General features: G+C 38.9%; 1 protein-coding gene across 16 annotated transcripts in view; it reads left to right on the forward strand.

Annotated features, from left to right (window-relative positions):
- PDE4D (phosphodiesterase 4D) overlaps positions 1 to 21,615 on the forward strand; it is a 1,245,374-nt gene that overhangs the window by 1,218,282 nt on the left and 5,477 nt on the right. For all 16 annotated transcript variants that reach the window (XM_071219656.1, XM_071219665.1, XM_071219658.1 and 13 more), the window contains 8 exons: positions 7,831 to 7,924; positions 9,283 to 9,455; positions 10,044 to 10,142; positions 12,637 to 12,801; positions 14,166 to 14,265; positions 19,744 to 19,898; positions 20,813 to 20,935; positions 21,397 to 21,579. In XM_071219656.1, coding sequence (XP_071075757.1) covers positions 7,831 to 7,924; positions 9,283 to 9,455; positions 10,044 to 10,142; positions 12,637 to 12,801; positions 14,166 to 14,265; positions 19,744 to 19,898; positions 20,813 to 20,935; positions 21,397 to 21,579 — 1,092 coding nt within the window. The remainder of the gene's footprint in view (positions 1 to 7,830; positions 7,925 to 9,282; positions 9,456 to 10,043; positions 10,143 to 12,636; positions 12,802 to 14,165; positions 14,266 to 19,743; positions 19,899 to 20,812; positions 20,936 to 21,396; positions 21,580 to 21,615) is intronic.

Here is a 21,615-nt window from a genome sequence, read left to right on the forward strand (position 1 = left end):
CTGTCCAGAGAGCTGACCATAGTGAGAGCTGTGGTCCTTTAACTCAAGACACTGTGAAGTCCGCACAGGATTAGGGATGAATGAGTCCACTCCTAAATTCATACCACTCATCGCAGAGTCGCGTCAGCTTCATTGTATGATGAACTGTTCATACACCGTGAAGAGCAAAGGCTAAGAGAAGCCAGGGTTTGCCTCTCAGGCCCATCATCTAGGGCAAGTTACTGAATATTTGAGTGCCTGCCTTTTCGCCTTAAAATGGGGATAATATCTATCCTACCCGGGTGTTGCAAAGATTACAGATAAGATACATAAAGCTCTTGATGCATAACAGATGCTGAATAAATGTTGTATCATACCTATTACAGAGTTCTTACTAAAATTTTCAGAAGCCAAGTCTCACACTAAGCATTGTATCTGTCTGGCCCCATCCTCGCCTGCATTGTTCAGATTCCTCTGCAGGCTGCCCCCCTCGATAGCAATGGGAAGGAGCTCCTAGTCCGGTTCTTGTAATGTGAAAAATGAAATGAATTCTCATGTACGTAAATCAGAGCTTCAAAAAAAGATGCCTTGTTATCATCATCATCGTCGTCATCGTCATCATCACCTCCCTTACTGCAGCAGAATAGGGGCTTACGGTTGAATCTTTTTGTGCCTGAGGTTCACTGACTATTTCAAGAAGTATAAAGAAAGAAGCAGTTCTGCTTTCCGCCTCAAGGATCCTCTTGATTTAGGGGTCACAGTTCAAGGCAAATGAAGCAACTGGAACGGTGATCCTTCACAAAATGGGGGACACCTTCAGGGTATACTTACTGGGGAGTACTCCTGGAATTTCGTGGGCAGAAGCCAGGGAAGCTGGATGTCCTGGAATATACAGGGTAGTCCTTCCCTGGGGATCACTCCAGGTCCCAACCGTCATTCACACAGGTAAAAAAGTCACTTATGATTATCTGAGCCTGGAACACAACTACTTTTTACATATAAGTGTGTTCTTTCTTCCTCCATCCCCTCTCTCTCTTAACCTCCTCCACCCCCACCCTACCCCATCTCTCTCTCTCTCTCTGTCTTTCCCAGTAGCCTCCTCATAAATCAACATGGGCTTCCCCATAACCCGGCAGCTTAGAACAGTCAGACTTTCTCACAGAGTGACTCAGGGATCCCAACAGCACATTCAAGGGGACCAAGGTGAAAGCTGCAGGACTTCTTAGGACACACTCCACAGTTACAACACATCACTTGGTCCCATGGGCCAGCCAGCTCAGGTTTGATGCAGGGTCATTTTTGGAGATGAGGTACCTCAATGACCCATTTTCCCGAGGAGGAAACTGACACACCAAGGGGTGAGATTGTGTGTTGAGGGTTGTGCCCTAAAGCGTTTGAACTCAGAGTCTGTGTTCTTAGTAGAACTTCCATCAAATTCTTCTAAGATGTTTTTAGAATTGCCCAAAAGAAGAGGCATCAATAGATAATCTATTTTTAAATCCCCTCTTCGTGGCACCTTAGTAATGTAGAAACCTAAGCAAGGTTAACAAAGGGAGCTGAGAACAGCCGAGCCATACCCGTGAGGAAATGCATCCCTTCCGTTTGTGAATTCTGGACATTAACTGTATTTTATAACCACACTGTACTTTTATGTTGGATGGAGGAAGGACTTTGTTGTGTCTGTGTCACCGGGGAAGCCACTTGTTTCGTTTTGGATTTGGGAGAGAAGCAATTCAAATGCCTCATTGCCATTTTCAGAACAGCTTTTATTTTGAAGAAAGAGAAGTCAGAGAATATTAAAATTCATAGAAATGATTCCAAAAGGATTGGCAGTCCTTCTTTAAGAATGAACTATGAGTTTTGAAGTGTCTTGTGGTTGTTATTCGTCACTGAGAGAGGGAAGCCCCACTCAGCCTTTCCTGCAGCAGCCTCAGCCATAGGGATACCGTTTTTAAACTGCGTTTACCAGAGGTGAGGAGGGGGAACATCTCCTCAGAGCTTTGCCCGTGCCAACCAATCACAAAGCCCCCTGGGCCTGGTCCATGCCTCCTGTCCTGATAGATCCAGAGATGGGGTGCAATTGGTGCCTGGTTGAGGTTTCGTGGGTGGGGTTTCTTGTCACTCTTGCCAGCTTCTCCGCAGTTCCTTATTTGGTAGCTTTTGATAGAACTTGTCTTTCTCGCAGCCAAGCACATTGGCATACATTATTCATTAATCCCGGGAGCTCAGGGAGAGAAAGATGCAGACCCTTAGATCTTTAGATCTTTCCTTCTCACGTGAATTGTCTTTACTCAGAATAGTTGTTGAATGCTGTTCCATTCTGGACTTTTACAAATGGCATGTGTTCAGTGGGAAGACAGCTGGATGTCAGATGGGATCTAATGCAAGGCTTTCTTATATATACTTAATTCCCAGTCATCTTTAAAAACCCACACACTCCGAGGGCCGTGGAGATTAAACTAGCAAGGTTTTGAAGATACAAACGTTTCAGAACTTACTGTCTCTCTGTATAATCAATCAACAATGCCTGAGGCGAACTACTTACTGTCAGTGTCTTGGGGCTACATAAAGGTAAGGTTTATTTGGCCTGATTACTCTGATTGCATAACTGATAGTTGTAATAAATTACAGTGGAGTTAAGCTTTCTAAGCGATCTTTCACTTTTTCTTAGACGCAACTGCAGAAGAAATGTGTGTTTTTAGTGGCCAAGATAAGGAGAAATTGTGTAACTTCTGTTAGGTGTGGTTGGCATGTTAAAATAGCTTTTAAATGTTCAGCGGTTCTTCTGCTTGTCACGTTGTGTGGATTCGAGTTGTGCTGGTAAATATCAAGCGTATTACTTGCAAGGCAATTAAATAAATCCACTGGTAATAAGTTATTGAGCAAAATTACTTATACTGGTGAATGGCTTCCAGTTTGTAGCACTTAAAATTTATAAAAAATTAGTGGCTCTTTCTAAAAATCTGCACTAGTTTAACCCGATGAAAAGTATGTTTTGTTCACCTTTGGGTGTAAAGATCTAGATGACATTGAAAAATTAACATTACTTGACTTTTTAAGTGATATGTTATTAAAATGAAAACTTGATTATCTGCTTGTAAAACTTGAAGAAATTTATGTTATATGATACTGCTACTTTTGTTAATCTGAAGAAATGGATTAATACACTGAAGTGAATAAGAATCGTGACCCTGGCCGGCAGGCTCCCTGCATGTCCCCCGGCAGTGCCAGCAGTGCCAGCCTGGTGATCGCTGTGACAGAGGCAGGAGGCAGAAAAACCTTTTTCAGTCCTAAAGGAAGCATCACTTCAGAAATTGAAATTTATTCTTGAATACTTCAGTATATCACAATAATGCATTATTTTTAACAATCCTTTTTCACTACTTTAAAAACTCAGATTGAAACATTTTTTCACTTTCTTTGTTTCTTTTTAAAGGAAAATTTACACTTTGCTATGAGATTTACCTGCATTCTAAGAAAACATTTCAGTTTTAGTTGTCTAGGTAGTTATGATTCCCCACCTCCCTTTTAATCGACGGATAGTCCACATTTTTTATTGTTTTTATAAAGTGCAGATTTTCATTTAAATTTGGTAGCCATTTCTTGGCTAAATTTTTTTAATATAGCAAAGTATAAAGGGTAATAAAGGAAAGTCTCATAATCCTCCTAGAATTAACTCTTAGCTTTCAGACCTTTCATATTTGGTACATCTTTGAAGGGTTTCACATTTGTATTATGATTATGAACAATGTCTCTAGGATTCTCAGCATAGAATTTTAGTGTGTATCTTTTCGAGGAAAATTTTTGCTGGACAGCTTTGTTTATGCGTTTAACAGTATAATATCAGATGAGATCAGGCACATTCAGGGTGGTGTGGCCCTAGACTAAAAATAATATAATGTCAAGAAGGACAAATATAAATATATTTAGTCGTATACGTGTTAAAGATTTTGTTATTGTACAGCCAATGCAACATTTATTTTAGCTTTCAATGCTGATATCTACCAAACACATAGTGTATCACAGTGTGGCATATTTATATGACTTTTAACAGAATATTATGGAGGGGGGGGACAAGCATTTTCTAAATGTTAACCTTTACCCCCTTCTTAATTATATACTAGGAGAATATATAATGCATCCAGTAGTACATTGGCATGAATACAGAAATAAAGGGGTTGAATTTAAGAATCTTAAAATTTTTAATTATTTTCTTTTTCTTCCTCAACAGTCTTAAAGGTAGAATATAAATGGAGGGACTGGAGGTTAAAAAGCAAAACACAGTATTCAGTTCAACTGCACTGCACTTTCCTTTGTGCTGCACACGCCGCACACGGACGCTGTGATGCAAATGAGAACAAAGGCTTCGGAGGCACTAACTTAGAAATCTCTTTTCTTAGCTGCAACAATGATTCTATATATTCTTTCAGACTATTTAGATAATAACCAATCAAAATAACCCACCATCGAAAAATATTTAGAGGTCACTTTTAAAAATATCTAAAAGCTCCAATAAATTGTTCTGCACTTTGCAACCGGCTCTTTTGAAAAGCAGTTCTATATGTTATCTCCTCTAAATCTGTAAACGGGCAACATTATTCTAGGAGAAATACATTTTATCACCTTTTCTAATCATTCTCCTCCTCACAGGAATTTTACATAGTTATCCAAATAATATGTAGCAGCCTTAAAATGAGACAAACCACACTTATGTGAACAACAATAAAAAATAAAGTAAAATTCATCTTTCTGCCACAGGAAAGAAATGATTGTTGGATGGTTTATTGTCCTTTATATCCAGCTATGCCCTCCAAAACCAGATTGTAATATCAGCTGCCAGTTGAGAAAGCACTGTGGTTATTATTTTACCTTCCTGAACTCCAAGTTTTATATCAATAGCCAGAAAGGGAGGCCATTTAAATTCCTTTTAGAAACTGTTATGTTACAACTTAATTGACTCCTCGAAGCTTGTCTTTGGGTGATCTCCCCTACGCTTTCCCTTGGGAGGAAAAGGGACTGCTTAAAATGTTGACTTTTCTGGTTATGTTAAAGGAAACGTTGACTTCCTTGGAGCACCTCACTCGCCGTGGTGGGGAGAGAGGTGTGCACTGAACGATTTCTCCACTCCATGCTTTTGGGTTTTGAACAAAGGCAGAGGAGCAGTCTGGGAGTTATATATGATGCAAAAGGGATCAGTGGAATGCACCATCTGTAATTTATCAGTCTGCACAATGGATTCCTTTCACTGGCATTTGTTGCCTTGGTTATGTGTAACTGACCGGCTATTTTGATGACTTATATAAACATACTGGCAGGAAAGTTACACTTCATTCTTTATATTCTTCCAGATAAATTCAAGTGTTTGTGTAGGGAATCTACAGGTCCCATGCAGTTTTTCTGCTTTAGCATATGGTGACATATTCCTCATACCATGTTGCTTTCAAGTTAGAAAGTAGTTCTGTAGGAAACTGGTCCCCATCTAACTTTCCCAACCCCCCACCCCAAGCTTGCATTGAGTTACATGGAGAGAAATGCATGGAGAGCAGGTGGTCAATGTGGCTCCTGCATAGACTGTGGAGAGGCCAGGAGTGGTTGAAAGCATTGCCTATTCCGCATCCTATAAAAAAGACTTTGTCCTGACTGGCCAGCTCTTCCTAGCAACTGTTAGCTCATAGCACAGACAGTTTCAGACCACAGAGCTATTTCATTAAATGTGTGTTTAAAATGTCTAGCAGACTCTTTTGAACACATTTGCCTAAAGATTTTTTCCGAAAGTAAATTTTATTTGTTAAGCAAGGATTTACTTTCCTCTGAGTCTTATGCATCATATTATTATTATATTTTTAAAGGATGGTGACCATTTCCTATATGAATAATAACCCAACTTATTTATGGGGATGAGTAGGGGAGCTAGATATTGAGATAGGCACTTTTACGGGCATAACTATATCCAGCACTAACATCTGTTTGTCCCTCAATGATAAAAATCAGCCATCACTATAAAAGACCCAAGCAAATAGAAAGAGGTCAAATAATGTTGGGTGTTTGTGTGCCGGGTGAAATACAAGACACTTTATATCAGATCATTTAATTAGTTTATAGCCTATACCTTACTCAAGAAAATGTATATGTATAAAAGATTGACAGAAAATGGTTTGAACACTATTGTAAATGTCTTCATGAGTATTCTTAGAAGGCCCCCAAATTTACTTTTTCCCCGGTGAATCATAATATACAGTTCTAAATGAAAATTAACAACCACCATGTTTTGTACACTGCATGATGCCAATTTAAAAAAATGTACATCCGTACAAATGAAAACACATGCAGAGGAGGAAATATAGCTAATTATGTGTGGTTATCTCTAAGCAGTGAGGATATAAGTGATTTCTAAATTTATTTCTAGATTTCTGTATGACGTGCAATTTATCATCAGAGACAAATTATTAAAAAGTACATGGACAAAGAAAGTGAACTTGATATTTCTGAGTTGGAGAATGAGCTCTCCATACCTGTAAATTAACAACCCAAAGGAATTTGTGTTGGTGTGGCCAGCTGTTCAGTTTTGGCTGCAGGTAAATGCTGATACGCATTTCTTGTATCCGGTAGTCTATTGAAATGTTTTTATTGATTTTCCTTAGTGCTCTGTGGTGATAAATTCTTATGCCTAATCTACATCATCAACAAGATTGACTTTGGGACTAATTTGCCAAATTATCTTGAGTTAGAACACTTTGGTGTGATTTATGCAGAGAAGAAAGGTTTTTTTCTTTTTAATTCTAATAAACTAATTAAATACTGAGTTAAAATTACATTTTAAATATTACCAAATGATAAGCTCACTACTGTCTTTCCCCTAGGCTTAAATGATAACTTATGGTGAAATTCAAAATTTTAAAGGCAACTAAATATTAGAATAAAATGTGACTTTTTAGATCAAGTACCTAATAGGATAGTTACTGTATATATATAGAAAAATACACTTTTTTCTGTATGTTAAGAGAAATATTAAGGTATATTAAAAGGCCTAATTAGGCGATTTGGGGCGTCCAAGGAAGACATTAAGAAGCAGTTGAAGATGGGAAAGCATTACATCTCTGGGAGTTCTGGTCCGAATGCTATGTGGCGGTGGCAGGGAAATCCCAGGGGTTCTTTGCATAAATAGGCACCATGGCATCGGTTAAAGAACACTATGAAGTAATGAAGTATTGAAAATTGACCTGTTTTGTATAAATGTGACTTTGGGAAATGGACTGAGAAATTCTGTGGATGCTGAGAACCAATAAATCGTATACTCCCTACTTGGAAAAAACTTAAGAAAGGAAACATTATATAGTATTCATTCAAATATTTTATTTCTCTGTAATTCCGGAAGAGTACTCAAGTGTGTTTGGTTTTGCTTTCACGTAAAAGACTACATTTTAACCTCTGACCCATACACCTATTCATTTCTGGTAATGACGATTTGATACAAATTATACCATGTTTTACTGTGTGGCAGCCTTTTGTGTGCTGATCAATTAGGGGTTTTTTTTTCTTCTCTAAATACTAGTAACACTTTATTTTTTTAATGCCCTTTAAATTAAAATTAAATAAAATGCAAAACCCAGCTCTCTTTTGCTCTAGCTACAATTTAAGTGCTTAGTAGCCCCGTGGGGCCAGTGGTCACTGTAACGCACAGCACAGGTCGTAGAGTTTTTCTGTCACTGCAGAAAGTTCCATCACATAGCACCTATCTGAAGTGTCAGGACACTAAAAACTCTTTGGTCACATTTTCCGTAGCTTAGCATATGCTTATGTTCTTTCACTTAAGTGTTCATCTTCTCTTATTTTATTTGATCTGTTTTTCAGTTTAAAAGGATGCTTAATCGGGAGCTCACCCATCTCTCTGAAATGAGTCGGTCTGGAAATCAAGTGTCTGAGTATATATCAAACACATTCTTAGGTGAGAATAACAATTTAAGTGCAATTTTAGAATTTTCTCTTGGGTTGTTTGTTTGGGGGAGGTGGATTAGGGCACAACTAATTTTGTAAATCAAGTATTATGAATTTCATTTGTTTTTATTCATTATATTAATAATTTGAGCCCCTAAGCTTTAGAACCTCGTGTGACAAAGTACATTTTTTATCTTTTAGTTTTATCCGGGACTTTAGGGATTTTTTGAATTAAAATTATATAGTGCCAAAGTACAAAACTGTGAAATATATTTTTTAGAGAGAGCTATACATGCATTCAACAAATTCTTGGTCAGCGTCAGCTATTACTGGAGACTAGGTATTTAATGATAAACTAGCAACGGCCCCTGCCCTCAGTGGGTGGATAGTCTAATGGATACCATGCCTGGTAAACTGATGAAGCAGAGAGATAGAATACAGTTGCTAAAGAAACGCTTGCTAATAAGAATAGCTGAGAGTTTGTGTACTAGGACAACACTACTCCCACTGCGCACTCACAGAAGAAAAAATGCAGTAAGTGAACGTCAATAACTTGTACATGCCCTGATTCAACTTTACTTTAAAACCAAATTGCTGAATATCTTACCAGCATATTCACTATTATGACACACCCTATGTGCGAGGATGAGTTAGAGGAGCTTCACCGCATCAGGGACAAATGTGCTGATACATCTTGTGTCTTTTATTTGAAAACAACAGCTTTTGTGAATCTGATATTCACCTATCAGAGAACATTGGAGATTCTCTGTACTTTCCATAAAACTTTGTTACATCATAACTCCTATCTCACTATTGTATAGGAAATGTGAAATGGCGGGAGCAATCCATGTCATTCAGATAAGCTGTTAAATCCCACAGCGTGATTCACTTCTGTAAGCTGTCGGGTTCCCACTGCTGTTTCTGCATTTACGCAGGAAGGAGCTCCCATTTCCCAGCAGTATTGAAACTGGAGTCCTTACTTGACAAGCAGTTTTGAAGCCATTGAGTGAATTTCAGATAGGAATGGAGTTGATGAAGAGTGGAAATAACCAAAGTGTTTTGCTTTTTCCAAGTCTACTATCATAAGTGTTTCAAAAAATTAATTAGAGCATCCTATCAAAGTGGTAACCAGTGAATACATTTGATGTGAATTATTTTGCAGTGGGATTTATTTGCTTAATTTGGGGTGTCAAATTAAGTCCACATCAAGTTGTAAATATTCAACTTCTCTAAAAGGAGCTTTAGCTGGAAATATTTCCTGGAACATATCATGAAAATTTAAAACCTGTCCAGTTATATATGTTATGCTTTTTTAAAAGGCCCAGGTAGAAGTAATAGTCAACGTAGAATATTTTCTCTGTTTTTAAGATAAGCAACATGAAGTGGAAATTCCTTCTCCAACTCAGAAGGAAAAAGAGAAAAAGAAAAGGCCGATGTCTCAGATCAGTGGGGTCAAAAAGCTGATGCACAGCTCCAGTCTGACTAACTCAAGCATCCCAAGGTTTGGGGTTAAAACTGAGCAAGAAGACGTCCTTGCCAAGGTGAGAAAAATGTCAAGACTCATGATCATAGATAGGCAACACCGCCTTTCCATGAATGTTGATTCCTTCTCTTTCAGTGGATGGACAAGTTTATCAATTTATGGGGGATTTTTTTTGAAGATAGGAATGTAATTTATAAAGCTCTTTCTAAATTATTTGGGTGTTACTAATATGTAGATTTACACAGGTGGTTTGTGATGTGTGTTCTTCCCTTTTTGCTTCTGCATTTTATTGTTTAACCTTAGTTAGAACTCTATTATCTCTTCTGTTGTTAGGAGAGTAGATAAAGCTTTTGCGAATGGATCTTATCTGTTGAAGAAATTACTTGAAATTTATATCAAAAGGATGTAAATGTGTTGTGTTGTCAAAAACAGGAGGCTAAGCAATACTCTTCAGTTTTTAGTACATCTAAGTGAATTTGCCCAAAGTGTGCCTGTACTTAGGTGGTGCATCCATTACATTTAAAATGAATCAGTTTTTAAAAATCCAACTTTCTTTAATTGAAGTCAGTAATTTTTAAATGAATATGTTCATTGGTTCATGTTCTACCTCTGCTTTCTAATTTTTTCTGCCTCTCTTTTGTCCCAGGAACTAGAAGATGTGAACAAATGGGGTCTTCACGTGTTTAGAATCGCAGAGCTGTCTGGTAACCGGCCTCTGACTGTTATCATGCACACCATCTTCCAGGTACTGGGGCTCCGTGACTCCGTGACCGCCTGTCCGGCCTGTGCCTGGCGCATGCATTTTATCGTCTTCGCTACTCACCGTCTTTTGCGTATTTTGTACTTTTTTCTTATTTGTCCCTTTACCTGGGAAATAAGAATACAGAAAGGTTGAAATGTGGGCGAAATACAAATAAACCAATGTTATTCATTTTTTTCCATTTAAGAAAAAGATATGAGGTGGGAAAATTGAAGTGATTCATTAAAATAATAGTTTAAAAATCATCCACATGACCCTCACTCACCTAGAGAACAGAGTACTAACTCTAAAAAAGTGAATCAGCCCCCTGCTGACTAGTCTTAGCATGTAATTTCTTCACAGTTTTATGAACCACTCCCTTCTTCACATAGGTTTCTCATTCTAGTTGAGCTCCCTTTGTCCCAGTGCAGGGTTAGGATTTTTTTTTGTCTTCCAGTATTTTTGTTTAATCCACTTTTTAAAAACAATATCCCCATTTTCCCCCACGCACCCCCCCCCACATTCATGGTATCCCCAAGCCTGTGTGTTCACAGCCTACCAGAGTTGAGGCTGTAGTTACTCCAGGACCGGAATAGCAGATTCCAGCCCTAGAAAGGAGGTTGCATTTCAATTGATGTGATCTGGTTAGTGGCTGAGTCAGTGGCACTAGACTGAGACTAACTTAATGATTATGGGGCACAGTCACTTTTATAACTGGCAGCTCAGACCATACATCTTAAGCAAAGCACTGTTGGGCTTCTGAAGGACAACTCAACACTGGTTTTATCCCTAAAGTCCCTGGATCTAAGTCCCTCCCATTGACTTGCTGACAGCAATCCAGACTCATCTACAGGAGGAGGGAGTACTGAGCCCACTTGGAGGACGCACCTCAAGTACACAGCTTAGGTGATAGGGGAGGCTGTGCCACTGGACCCTACAGGACACCTGCTACATTAGGCCACGCTACCAAGACAGGGGGTCATAGCAACTCTACCTAACACATAGAAACAAACACAGGGAGGCTGCCAAAATGGGGAGACAAAGAATCATGGCCCAAATGAAAGAACAGATCAAAACTCCAGAAAAAGAACTAAACAAAATGGAGATAAGCAATCTATCAGATGCAGAGGTCAAAACACTAGTTATAAGGATGCTCAAGGAACTAAGTATGGGTACTTCAACAGCATAAAAAAGACTCAGGCAGAAATGAAGGATATACTAATTAAATTTAAGAACAATTTACAGAGAGTCAGCATCAAAGTGGATGAAGCCAAGAGTCAAATTAGCGACTTGGAACATAAGGAAGAAAAAGATATCAGTACAGCAAAGAAGAAAAAAAAATCCGAAAAAATCAAGGATAGTGTAAGGAGCCTCTGGGACAACTTCAAATGTTCCAACATTCTCATCATAGGGGTGCCAGAAGGAGAAGAGAAAGAGCAAGAAAGTGGAAATCTATTTGAAAAAAATAATAAAATAAAACTTCCCTAATTTGGTGAAGGAAATAGACATACAAGTCCAGGAAGCACAGAGAGTCCCAAACAAAATGGACACAGAGAGGACCACACCAATACTCATCATAATTAAAATGTCAAAGGTTAAAGATAAAAAGAGAATTTTAAAAGCAGCAAGAGAAAAGCAAATAATTACCAACAAAGGAGTTCCCATAGACTGTTGGCTGATTTCTCAAAAGAAACTTTGCAGGCTAGAAGGGACTGGCAAGACGTATTCAAAGTGATGAAAAGCCAGGACCTACAACCTAGATTACTCTACCCAGCAAAGCTATGATTTAGAATGGAAGGGCTGGTAAAGTGCTTCCCGGACAAGGTAAAGCTAAAGGATTTCATCTTCACCAAACCATTATTATATGAAATGTTAAGGGGACTTACGAAAAAGAAGATCAAAACTATGAACATTAAAATGATAATAACTATATAACTATCAACAATTGAACCTAAAAAACAAATTATGCAAACAAGCAGAACAGAAACAGAATCATAGATGTAGAGAACATTGGAAAGTTGGCCAGTGGGGCAGGAAGTCTAGAGGAATGGTGAAAAAAATGAAGGGATTAAGAAGCACAAATTGGTAGGTAGGTACAGAATAGGCAGGGGGATGCTAAGAGCAAGTACAGGAAATGGAGTAGCCAAAGAACTTATCTGCATGACCCGTGGACATGAACAGAGCAAGGGATCACTGGAGGGAGTGGGGGTTACTGGGTGGAGAAGGGCAAAGGGGGAAAAATTGGGACAACTGTAATAGCATAACCATTTTTAAAAAAAGAACTTTTTGCCTAGACCAGAGTTCCCAACCTTGGCACTTAAATAAATAAATGAATGAATAAATAAATAAAGTCCTGGATCTTCCCAAAGATTTTCATTTTCTTCACCAGACATTGTGAGAGAGAGTGCTATTTCCATTTCTGGACGTGATTTTTTTTTTAACACTATGGAAAATCTTTTTATGTAAGGACAAAATGTTAAGAGGATTTCTTTTCCAACAGGAACGGGATTTATTAAAAACATTCAAAATTCCAGTGGACACTTTAATTACATACCTGATGACCCTGGAAGACCACTACCACGCCGACGTGGCCTACCACAACAACATCCACGCTGCAGACGTCGTGCAGTCGACGCACGTGCTGCTGTCTACGCCGGCTTTGGAGGTAAACCTGGTTCCTAAAACCTTGAGACCCTACCGCCCCGCTCATGCAGATCTTTAAATTTTTACCGTAAAGGGTATGCAGTACGGAAATAGTTGGCTTCATTGGAGGTATATTAGTTTTAAAGGAAAAGATGTGGGAGCAGTAAATCAATAGTCTGATGATTTTGTCTGTGCCAGTTGATCAGGTATTTCGGCATTCATCTGTTCATGACGCTGCTTCCCGGAAACGATCTGTGGACAGCCCTTTACCACGGCTGTCTGGCTTACTCAATTTTCATTTGTCTTTCTGGAGTTTAGTCTGGTGGCTTTTGCATTTGTAGTTCAAAGGATGATTACTTTAAAATAAAAGCAGTACATTGACTTCTCTTCATAGAATTTATTAGAAGGAAACTCTTCTTTTTTTCAAGGTTTTATTTATTATTTTTAGACAGAGGGGAAGAGAGGGAGAAGGAGAGGGACAGAAATATCAGTGTGTGGTTGCCTCTTATGCGCCCCCTACTGGGGCCCTGGCCTGCAACCCAGGCTTGAGCCCTGACTGGGAATCAAACCACAACCCTTTGGTTCACAGGCCAGCACTCAATCCACTGAGCCATGCTGGCCAGGGCAAAAAACACTTCTTTAATTTCACCAAATCCCAAGAAGGTGTTTCAGTAAATGTTTATTTAAGCAATTTGATTTCCTCAATTGTTTGGGGAAAGATTCTTTTTCACTAATATATCTTACAGTGCAGATTGTTTTCATTATAAAACTATGTTATTGCCTCATCTTTTGAGTGAGTGGTTCTCAACTGGGGGTGATTCCTTTCTTTTCCCTCTCCCCTTACCCCCTGAGGAGTATTTGGCAATGTGTGAAGACTTTTGTACCTGCCACAACTGGGGGGGGGGGGAGCACATGCTACTGACATGTCATGGTTAAAAGTCAGGGATTCTGCTATAATTCCTTCAATACGCAAGACTGCCTCACATCAGAAAGATTATCTGGCCAAAAATGCGAATTCTACTCGAGTCGAGAAACCCTGGTCTGAATGAAGGGAAAGAAACTGATTGTTCATTATTGCCTTTAAAAAATGATTTTAGATACTCTTTTTGCAATATTTAAAAATTTATAGCCAATGGAAAAGTTTTTATCATAAATGATAATAATATTTAAAATATAATAAAATATTTTCTTCCAAGATTATTACACTTAAAAAGGTTGTGACTTCTAAAGGACTCTTCCCGACACATTGTAATAATATACTTTGAAACTTCATTTGTTTTCCATCAAATTCTACAGTAAAGGGAATTCACAAATTTCCTGTTTGTTTAAACCTTAATTTGTGTTGTTATAGAATAGTGATGTTATCTATATTATCTGATTTTCCAGGCTGTGTTTACAGATTTGGAGATTCTTGCAGCAATTTTTGCCAGTGCAATACACGATGTAGATCATCCTGGTGTGTCCAATCAGTTTCTGATCAATACAAGTGAGTGCAGTTAACTTTCTTCTTGTTTGCAGAAGATATTTATTCTCTGTATACTTTAGAATGAAGGTCTTTATATACTTGGGGGTGTTTCCAGAGCCATAAAGTTCTTTTGAGATGTGTAAATATGCATTTTAATGAGAGTGTGTGTTAATGTAATTGAGGTCTGAAAATTATTATTGCATCCCATGAGGCATATGCTGTTTGAATATTTACAATGTTTAGTCTATTTTTGTATCTTTTAATAGCCTCTGGACTACCATATAACAAAGTGCACTTCAGTGGCTCACATATAGAAAGATTAGGAAAGTCTTGGATTTCCTAAAATGTGTACCTAGCCAAGTACATTTTACAAGTTTGGTTTATGAACTTATGTATCCAAGATTAGACAGGATAACATTTCATAACCCAGCTACCATATAAGAACCTATACCACAGTGTCTTCAGGAACCTCCAAAGCGTTAACTAAAGATTAACACATAAATAGTAATACACATGAGGTGCAGCTGTGTGAGTTCACATTGTATCAGGGGTTAGGGCCGACTGTTTCCTTTCTGAGAAGAGTGGGGAGATCATACAGCAGAGCATACGCTGGTCCTTTTCCTCAGCGTGGCCTGATTTATTATTTCGATTGCTGTGCATGTCTTGATATGTTCCTCATTTTATAGGTTTTTAACAAATACATAAAAATTTTGTTTTAATTTAATTTTTTGCCTTTGAGAAAGGTATATATTCTTTTATTTAAATCAATAACACCCAAAATTCAGACTGGTGTGTGTTGTTTCTTATATCCTACTCTATACAACATTGTATGTTCCCTTATTGTTACATTAGAATTAAGAATAGAAAAAACTTTAAACAACTGGTAATAAAGTCACTGTCTCCAAGTACTCTGATCATTTATTTTTTTGATGAGGACCAGCTTTATTCTTTATGGTGGGACCCTCCGAGGGCAAATGGGCTTAGGCTGGCACTGGAGGAAGCCTGCTGGTGAGCTTCAGGTACATGGAGTGTGAGACTGAAGCGAGCGGGTCCTCGGTTCACTCATGAATCTGATGGTCTCCCAAGTTCGAGGCCCGCGGAGATCGGGAATGCAGAAATTTAGGGGAGAATTAGAGATACAATGGCGGTGGCCAGGGCTGTCTGTTTAAGACTTTTGCTGATGACTTGCTTGAGGTGAAAGGAGAACTAACCCTGTTTTTTAAGTATTTTGTTATTCAGTGGTGTTGCTAGGATCTCCTTTCTGTGGGACCTCAGCCACACTGGGAGGTGAACAGTTCCCACAGCAGCTGCGGATTGCTGTTTCCTTCAGGGTGGGGCGTGATGAGGCTGTGTTATCCCTGAGAGAATGAATCAGCAGCAGCATCTAGTCCATGAAAGTGTCCCAGGGTTGGTCAGAGCCCCAGGGCATTACGAGAATTACTGCCTTAGCTAGCTTTGGATTCGGGATCACGCCAGTAAGCATTTTATTTCAGGACACAGATGAGGCTTAGTAGCCAGTAGCACAAAACAGTTCTAACTTCACAGCATGCTATAAAGGAGTCCCTTTAATAACTTGTAAATGTATAATAAATAACTCTGTGAAATGCACTATCAAAATTGTGTGATTATTTTTAGTTTGCAGTAAACTTTTTGTAGACATTATGTTTTCTCTTTCTCCCATGTACTAGCTGAGCACCAGCGGCTCAAACTAGCAGTGTTAGCACCTTAGAGCTGGTGCTGCCAACTTGTCCAGTGCCAAAAGTTTAATCTACGTTCCCTTTAATACAGAATCCAAAAGACTTCTAATCAACAAATTTATAATCCCAGAGTTTGGAGGTCACCCGTCCTATTTTACAAAGGCTCCGTGAGGTTGCAAGGCTTGCTTCGGCGGAGAGGCACTGGAGCTCACCTGTCTGATTCTGAGTCTAGGTGCACACCTCTGCTTCATGGTTGTGATGATAGTCTCCACCAGTTGTTTCACTTGTGTTTGTTTTGGGCGCCAGACGATTTGATACTAATAATATGCACACTCATTGTAAACATGCTGGAGGTTTTAACAACAGATCATTTCTATCTCGCAGAGTTGGTTAAGCTTTTATAAATGACTTAGGGATATGAGAGAATATGAATAAGATTTCAAGTTGAAATTCCAGGTGGGACGCTGTAGAAGTCTTTCGCAAGGACAATACATGTAAATAAATCCGTAAAATGTAAATAACTTCATAAAGCTTTGAATATAACATGCTGGAGGGTATTTATCATTAAAAAAAGCATTTAACTTCAGAGCATTGTTTTCTCAAACAATAAAGCATTTTCAAAACACAGAATCCATGTAGCATTAAGTTTTACTTGGAAAATGAGTAATTTTTGTTTCTAGCAAAGATGCCTAAATTTTGTGGAGAATGATTTGCTCCCATGACTTTGTGTTCAACGCATATGGCTTTCACCCCAGCAGCAGAGGCATTCCGTTGCATTAAGGTGGAGGCAGGCCGAGCTGTTAGTACACATGTTTTCTTTCTCTAGTCTCATTCTGCACTTGATCTTAGCCAAAAGGCCGAGAAGCGATCTCTAGTCTCATTCTGAAACAAGCTTTTCATGGCTATATTTGTATGTTATATGTAGAATGTTATTTTTCTGTAGAAACCTAAGCCTTTCAGAGTAAGGATAAATTCATATTTGTCAAATGTGATCATATAGAAATAATTGCATACATCATCATTTTGTTACTTTTTTTGCTTTTTCATTCTTTATTTTTATTTTTTTAACTTTTTTTGTATTGTTGTTCAAGTACAGTTTTCTGCCGTTTCCTCCCATCATCATTTTATTCAACAAACAACTCACTGAGGGCATGCCCTGTGCCAAACATTGTTCCCAGCACTAGGAACACGTGGGTGGGCAAGACCACGCCCTGGCTCTGAGGAACTTACCTTCTGCTAGAAAAGACCGACCATAACTCGTGAATGTATGACATCAGATGGTACTGACTAGGGCAGAGAAAAGCAATGCCGATGAAGGGCACTGGGAGCGAATGAACCGAGGGAGTGAGCCAGGCCGTTTCATTTAATCCTTTGTCCTTGGCCACCGGATATTAAGTTAAAATCACTGCTTCCCTTCTCCATTTCAAGGAAGAATGTTTTGTTCAGAAGTACCCAGGAGAAGCCAGATAACCAAGCACATTATATAAATAACTTCTGATTTTCTATAGGGTTTTTAGTCTCTAACTCAATTGGGATGTCTTTGGGAGGGACTATTAAGATTTGTATACATATAATGACAAATAAGGTGAAATGTGGTAAATGCCAAGTGAGTGGTACAAAGTATACTGGAAATCATAGGAGAAAGTGGGCAGTTCTGCCTGTGGTAATCAAGAAGTGCTTCATGGAAGAGGTGACTCGTACTGTGCATTGGAAAAATGAGAGGGTTTCAACAAAAACGTTACATAAACTAGCCTCCCTTACCCCCTGTTCCCTTACAGCAAACTATGAAGGCAACTTTCTGATTATTCCTAAGCCTTTAAGGAGTCTACATAGAACTGATGGACTGCCACCATTAGGGAAAATCTACCCAAAAAATACAGAATCTTACCCCACTTTAGATGTAACCACACGTCTTCAGTGATAAAGGAGAGTAGAGTGTACCCTCAGACTTGCTTAAATGCTAACGTGGGTTCATTTAAAAATCAGCAGTCACCACCACCTCTGTGTAACAGCCCCAGGGGCTGGGGAGGCAGTAGAGGCCCACCCGTCTAATAAGGAATCATCTCATGTTCTTTCTGCCAGTCTGGACTCAAATGCCAGGAGCTACTGCTTTCCTAGTCAGGCTTGGCTAAGGCTCCTGGACAGCCTGCTCTGCGAAAGGCCATCCTTACCTTGAGTGGAATTCAGATTCTTTGTTTCAACATTCGTTCGTACCACAGATCAGCCTCTTCCTTAAAGTAACGGCTCCTCATCTTTTATTCTGCAGGCTCAGTAGCTGACTTTCTTCATGTTCACAGGGCATAGAGATGAACCCAGGTTTTTATAAGCCTAGTCCGTTCTTCTGTTAATGACCCTGATCTACAATGCAATTTGCTCCCTTAAAAGAACCATAATAGATTAATTTGGATTTATTTCTCCAATCAGAAAACATTTTGCCTTCCTTTCAATATGTTACTTAATAGGATTATACTATAGAAACAATAATATCATGTGCTACGATCCTTTAGAGTTTAAAATTTTCTATTTCTACGTGTTTATTATTTATAATACTCATAGTTAGATGCTTTCATAGACTATTTAAAAGTCAAATTGACCAGATACTGACTTTTAAAAAATGATCCCTATTGCTTTATCAAGAAAGAAAAAAAGAGAGAGAGAGAAAGGCGATCATACCATACATGCACACGGCCACTCTACACATCTCTGTTCCTGTAGCTGGGAGCCAAATTTCAATGAGGAAATCCCTACTCGTATAGTGCTGATGAAGTCATAGGTCTCACAGCAGAAACATGTCTTGAACCTGGCTTCTCCTCCCTAGCTCCTTTAAAATAGTCTTTGAGTAGTATTGGATTTTTTTTCTTAGAAAAGAATATATGTTTTAAATATATTGTCTGTACATTAGTCAGTAAAAAGCTCAAGCACATGCACTTTTAGTCTTTGCAAGGACTTCAGTGGAATCAGATTCAAGTGCCAGTCAATTTTTTTAATGACTCTCGCATATTTCTGGTCTGCGGTTTACAGGAGCTAGTTAGGGGGCAGGATCTCTCCCTGCCTAAAATCCAGGGGCCTAAAATCTCACAACTGGCAGTTGTGAGAGAGCGCAGCATCCTCACCGAGTTACAGACGCAGCCTGTCATCTGTCTGTGTGACGCCCTGAGTGTGCAGGTAGAAAGGGCACACGGCACGAGTATATACTGACTGCCGCAGTGCTTGGAAGAGGAAACGGAAAAATGAATAAAGCCGCTCTTTCAAAGCTGTACTGTGAATAACAATAAGTAAGAGCAGCATAAACAAATCTAATACTGTGTGTGTGTGCTCCAAACTGTTCTCGTACCCTCTGAGTACAGACAATCCTGCGTGATCCTTACATTATGTAAAATGTTCAGTAGGCGATGCACACCTAGCAAGAACACAACACCTCGTGCTTCGGACATGTTGCAAATGGGAAGAATAATGTCACATTCTGCTGAGCTTATAGAACAGCCTGTGGCAGATCTGGAAGGGAGGTTAAAGTTCATCTGTTCCAGTTCTGCTTTCACTTTAGAAAAGATAAAGCTGAGGCCCATGGAGTGAAATGACTTGCCACACGTCAGTCACTTGAGAATTCACTCTTAAGATTCCAGTGCCCCTTCCACTGTTACAGTAACTGGTGCGTTCTCTCCGTGTTGTCAGGTAATGGTAAGGCCAGCCGAGGTGTTTAGAGGAAACTGCATCCTAAGCCCAAAGTATCTAAGAAGATGAAGAATAAGGTAAGGGTACAATAAATGGCTTTGCTAATCTTGTCTCTTGTCTTTCCTTTAAGATTCTGAACTTGCCTTGATGTACAATGATTCTTCGGTCTTAGAGAACCATCATTTGGCCGTGGGCTTTAAGTTGCTTCAAGAAGAAAACTGTGACATTTTCCAGAATTTGACCAAAAAGCAAAGACAATCATTAAGGAAAATGGTCATTGACATCGTAAGTAGTTGATAAAATCAAAAAAGAGAACTGTGATGCAAATTGTTTTAAAATGAACAAGAATGAGTGTTAGATAAAAGGAACTGTATATTTTAAAACCTATTTTTTCCCTTTACGTTGGAGAAGCTGCCCCTGCTGCTGGCGATGATCTTCTGTAATAGGTTTTTTGGGTTTTTTTTATTTCTAGCAGTTTGAAGTTAAGAATGGTGACTGCTTACCCTCATCATTCTAGTTTTATGTTCTGAACTCCTCTGGTCTGGTGACGGGCAGAGCAGATGACTAACAAAAGCAGAAGATGCTGGCCGTAGCTTGAATTTTTTAATTCAGAAAGTTGGGTTGGGGGGTGGGAATCTCCATCAGAGACAGTGCCATTTAGAAACCATCCATGATTTTAATATTTTCTCTATGCATATTATTCACAGTGATTACAAGACACAGGAAAATCTTTGGTTATCAAAAAATGTATTCTGTTAAGCTTTGTCTACACAGAGAAAAGAACGGTCTGTCCTGGGTAAGCAGAAAATTGCCCGGAATGTTTGGTTTCTGAAGTGCGCCGTGAGCGGTCTTGAATCAGCTCATCATCATCCAGCAACCACTTTCTAGTCCAAGGAATGGAAAAAATACGTGATGATGTCTTAATTGTGGAGATACCGCTTCTCTTTTTTTCCATCATAAAAGTGGTTGTCATGCCTAACGTTTCCATATATTGCACATGCATATCTGGGCTTCCAGAAAACCTGGCAACAAAGAGGAAAAGACTGTGCCCCAGAATGTAGTAAAGAATTTCCACACACTGCTATTCGATGACATAATGGTTTTTCATTTCCTCTCATGTTCTGCCTAATACTTTTATTTGCAAATTCTTTTTGCCTCTGGACTTTTTTTACTTAATAAAATACTCTTTTATTTTTAAGGTACTTGCAACAGACATGTCAAAACACATGAATCTACTGGCTGATTTGAAAACTATGGTTGAAACTAAGAAAGTGACAAGTTCTGGAGTGCTGCTTCTTGATAATTATTCTGATAGGATTCAGGTAAAGCATTACTTGAATGTTCACACGTGTCTATGTGTCTGGCTTTAATAAGATTTATCTCTCCTTTCTCCCAGCTAATGATTTTAGTAATTATAAGCAGCAATTTTATCCAAATTCTTTATCTTTAGAATTAACCAGATGAAATACTATTTCATTTGGATATGCATTTTAAAAAAAAAGTCCTAACATCCCACAAAACCAGCCACTTAAGCAGCTCTGAATCTAATCAGCCATGCACATGAACAGTTTCTCTTGATACTTAGATGCAGTAGAGGTGGCATAGTTAGGGACTATTAATATAAGTGTGAACCATACACAGACACATCATGGTTGAACTGTTTGGAATGAATCTTACACCACATGTATTTTTAGTTGTCACAGTCATTTAATGTGAATTTCTAGTAAAAAAAATTTTTTTAAAGGAGCAGGTGCTGACTAGAGAAAGCGTGTGTGTATTTTAGGTCCTCCAGAACATGGTGCACTGCGCGGACCTGAGCAACCCCACAAAGCCTCTCCAGCTGTACCGCCAGTGGACGGACCGCATCATGGAGGAGTTCTTCCGCCAGGGGGACCGCGAGAGGGAGCGGGGCATGGAGATAAGTCCGATGTGTGACAAGCACAATGCATCTGTGGAAAAATCACAGGTGAGGCATGAAGCATTAAGCTTCCAGAGAGAACAA

The sequence above is a fragment of the Desmodus rotundus genome, chromosome 1, assembly GCF_022682495.2.
Source record: "Desmodus rotundus isolate HL8 chromosome 1, HLdesRot8A.1, whole genome shotgun sequence".
NCBI lineage: Eukaryota > Metazoa > Chordata > Mammalia > Chiroptera > Phyllostomidae > Desmodus > Desmodus rotundus.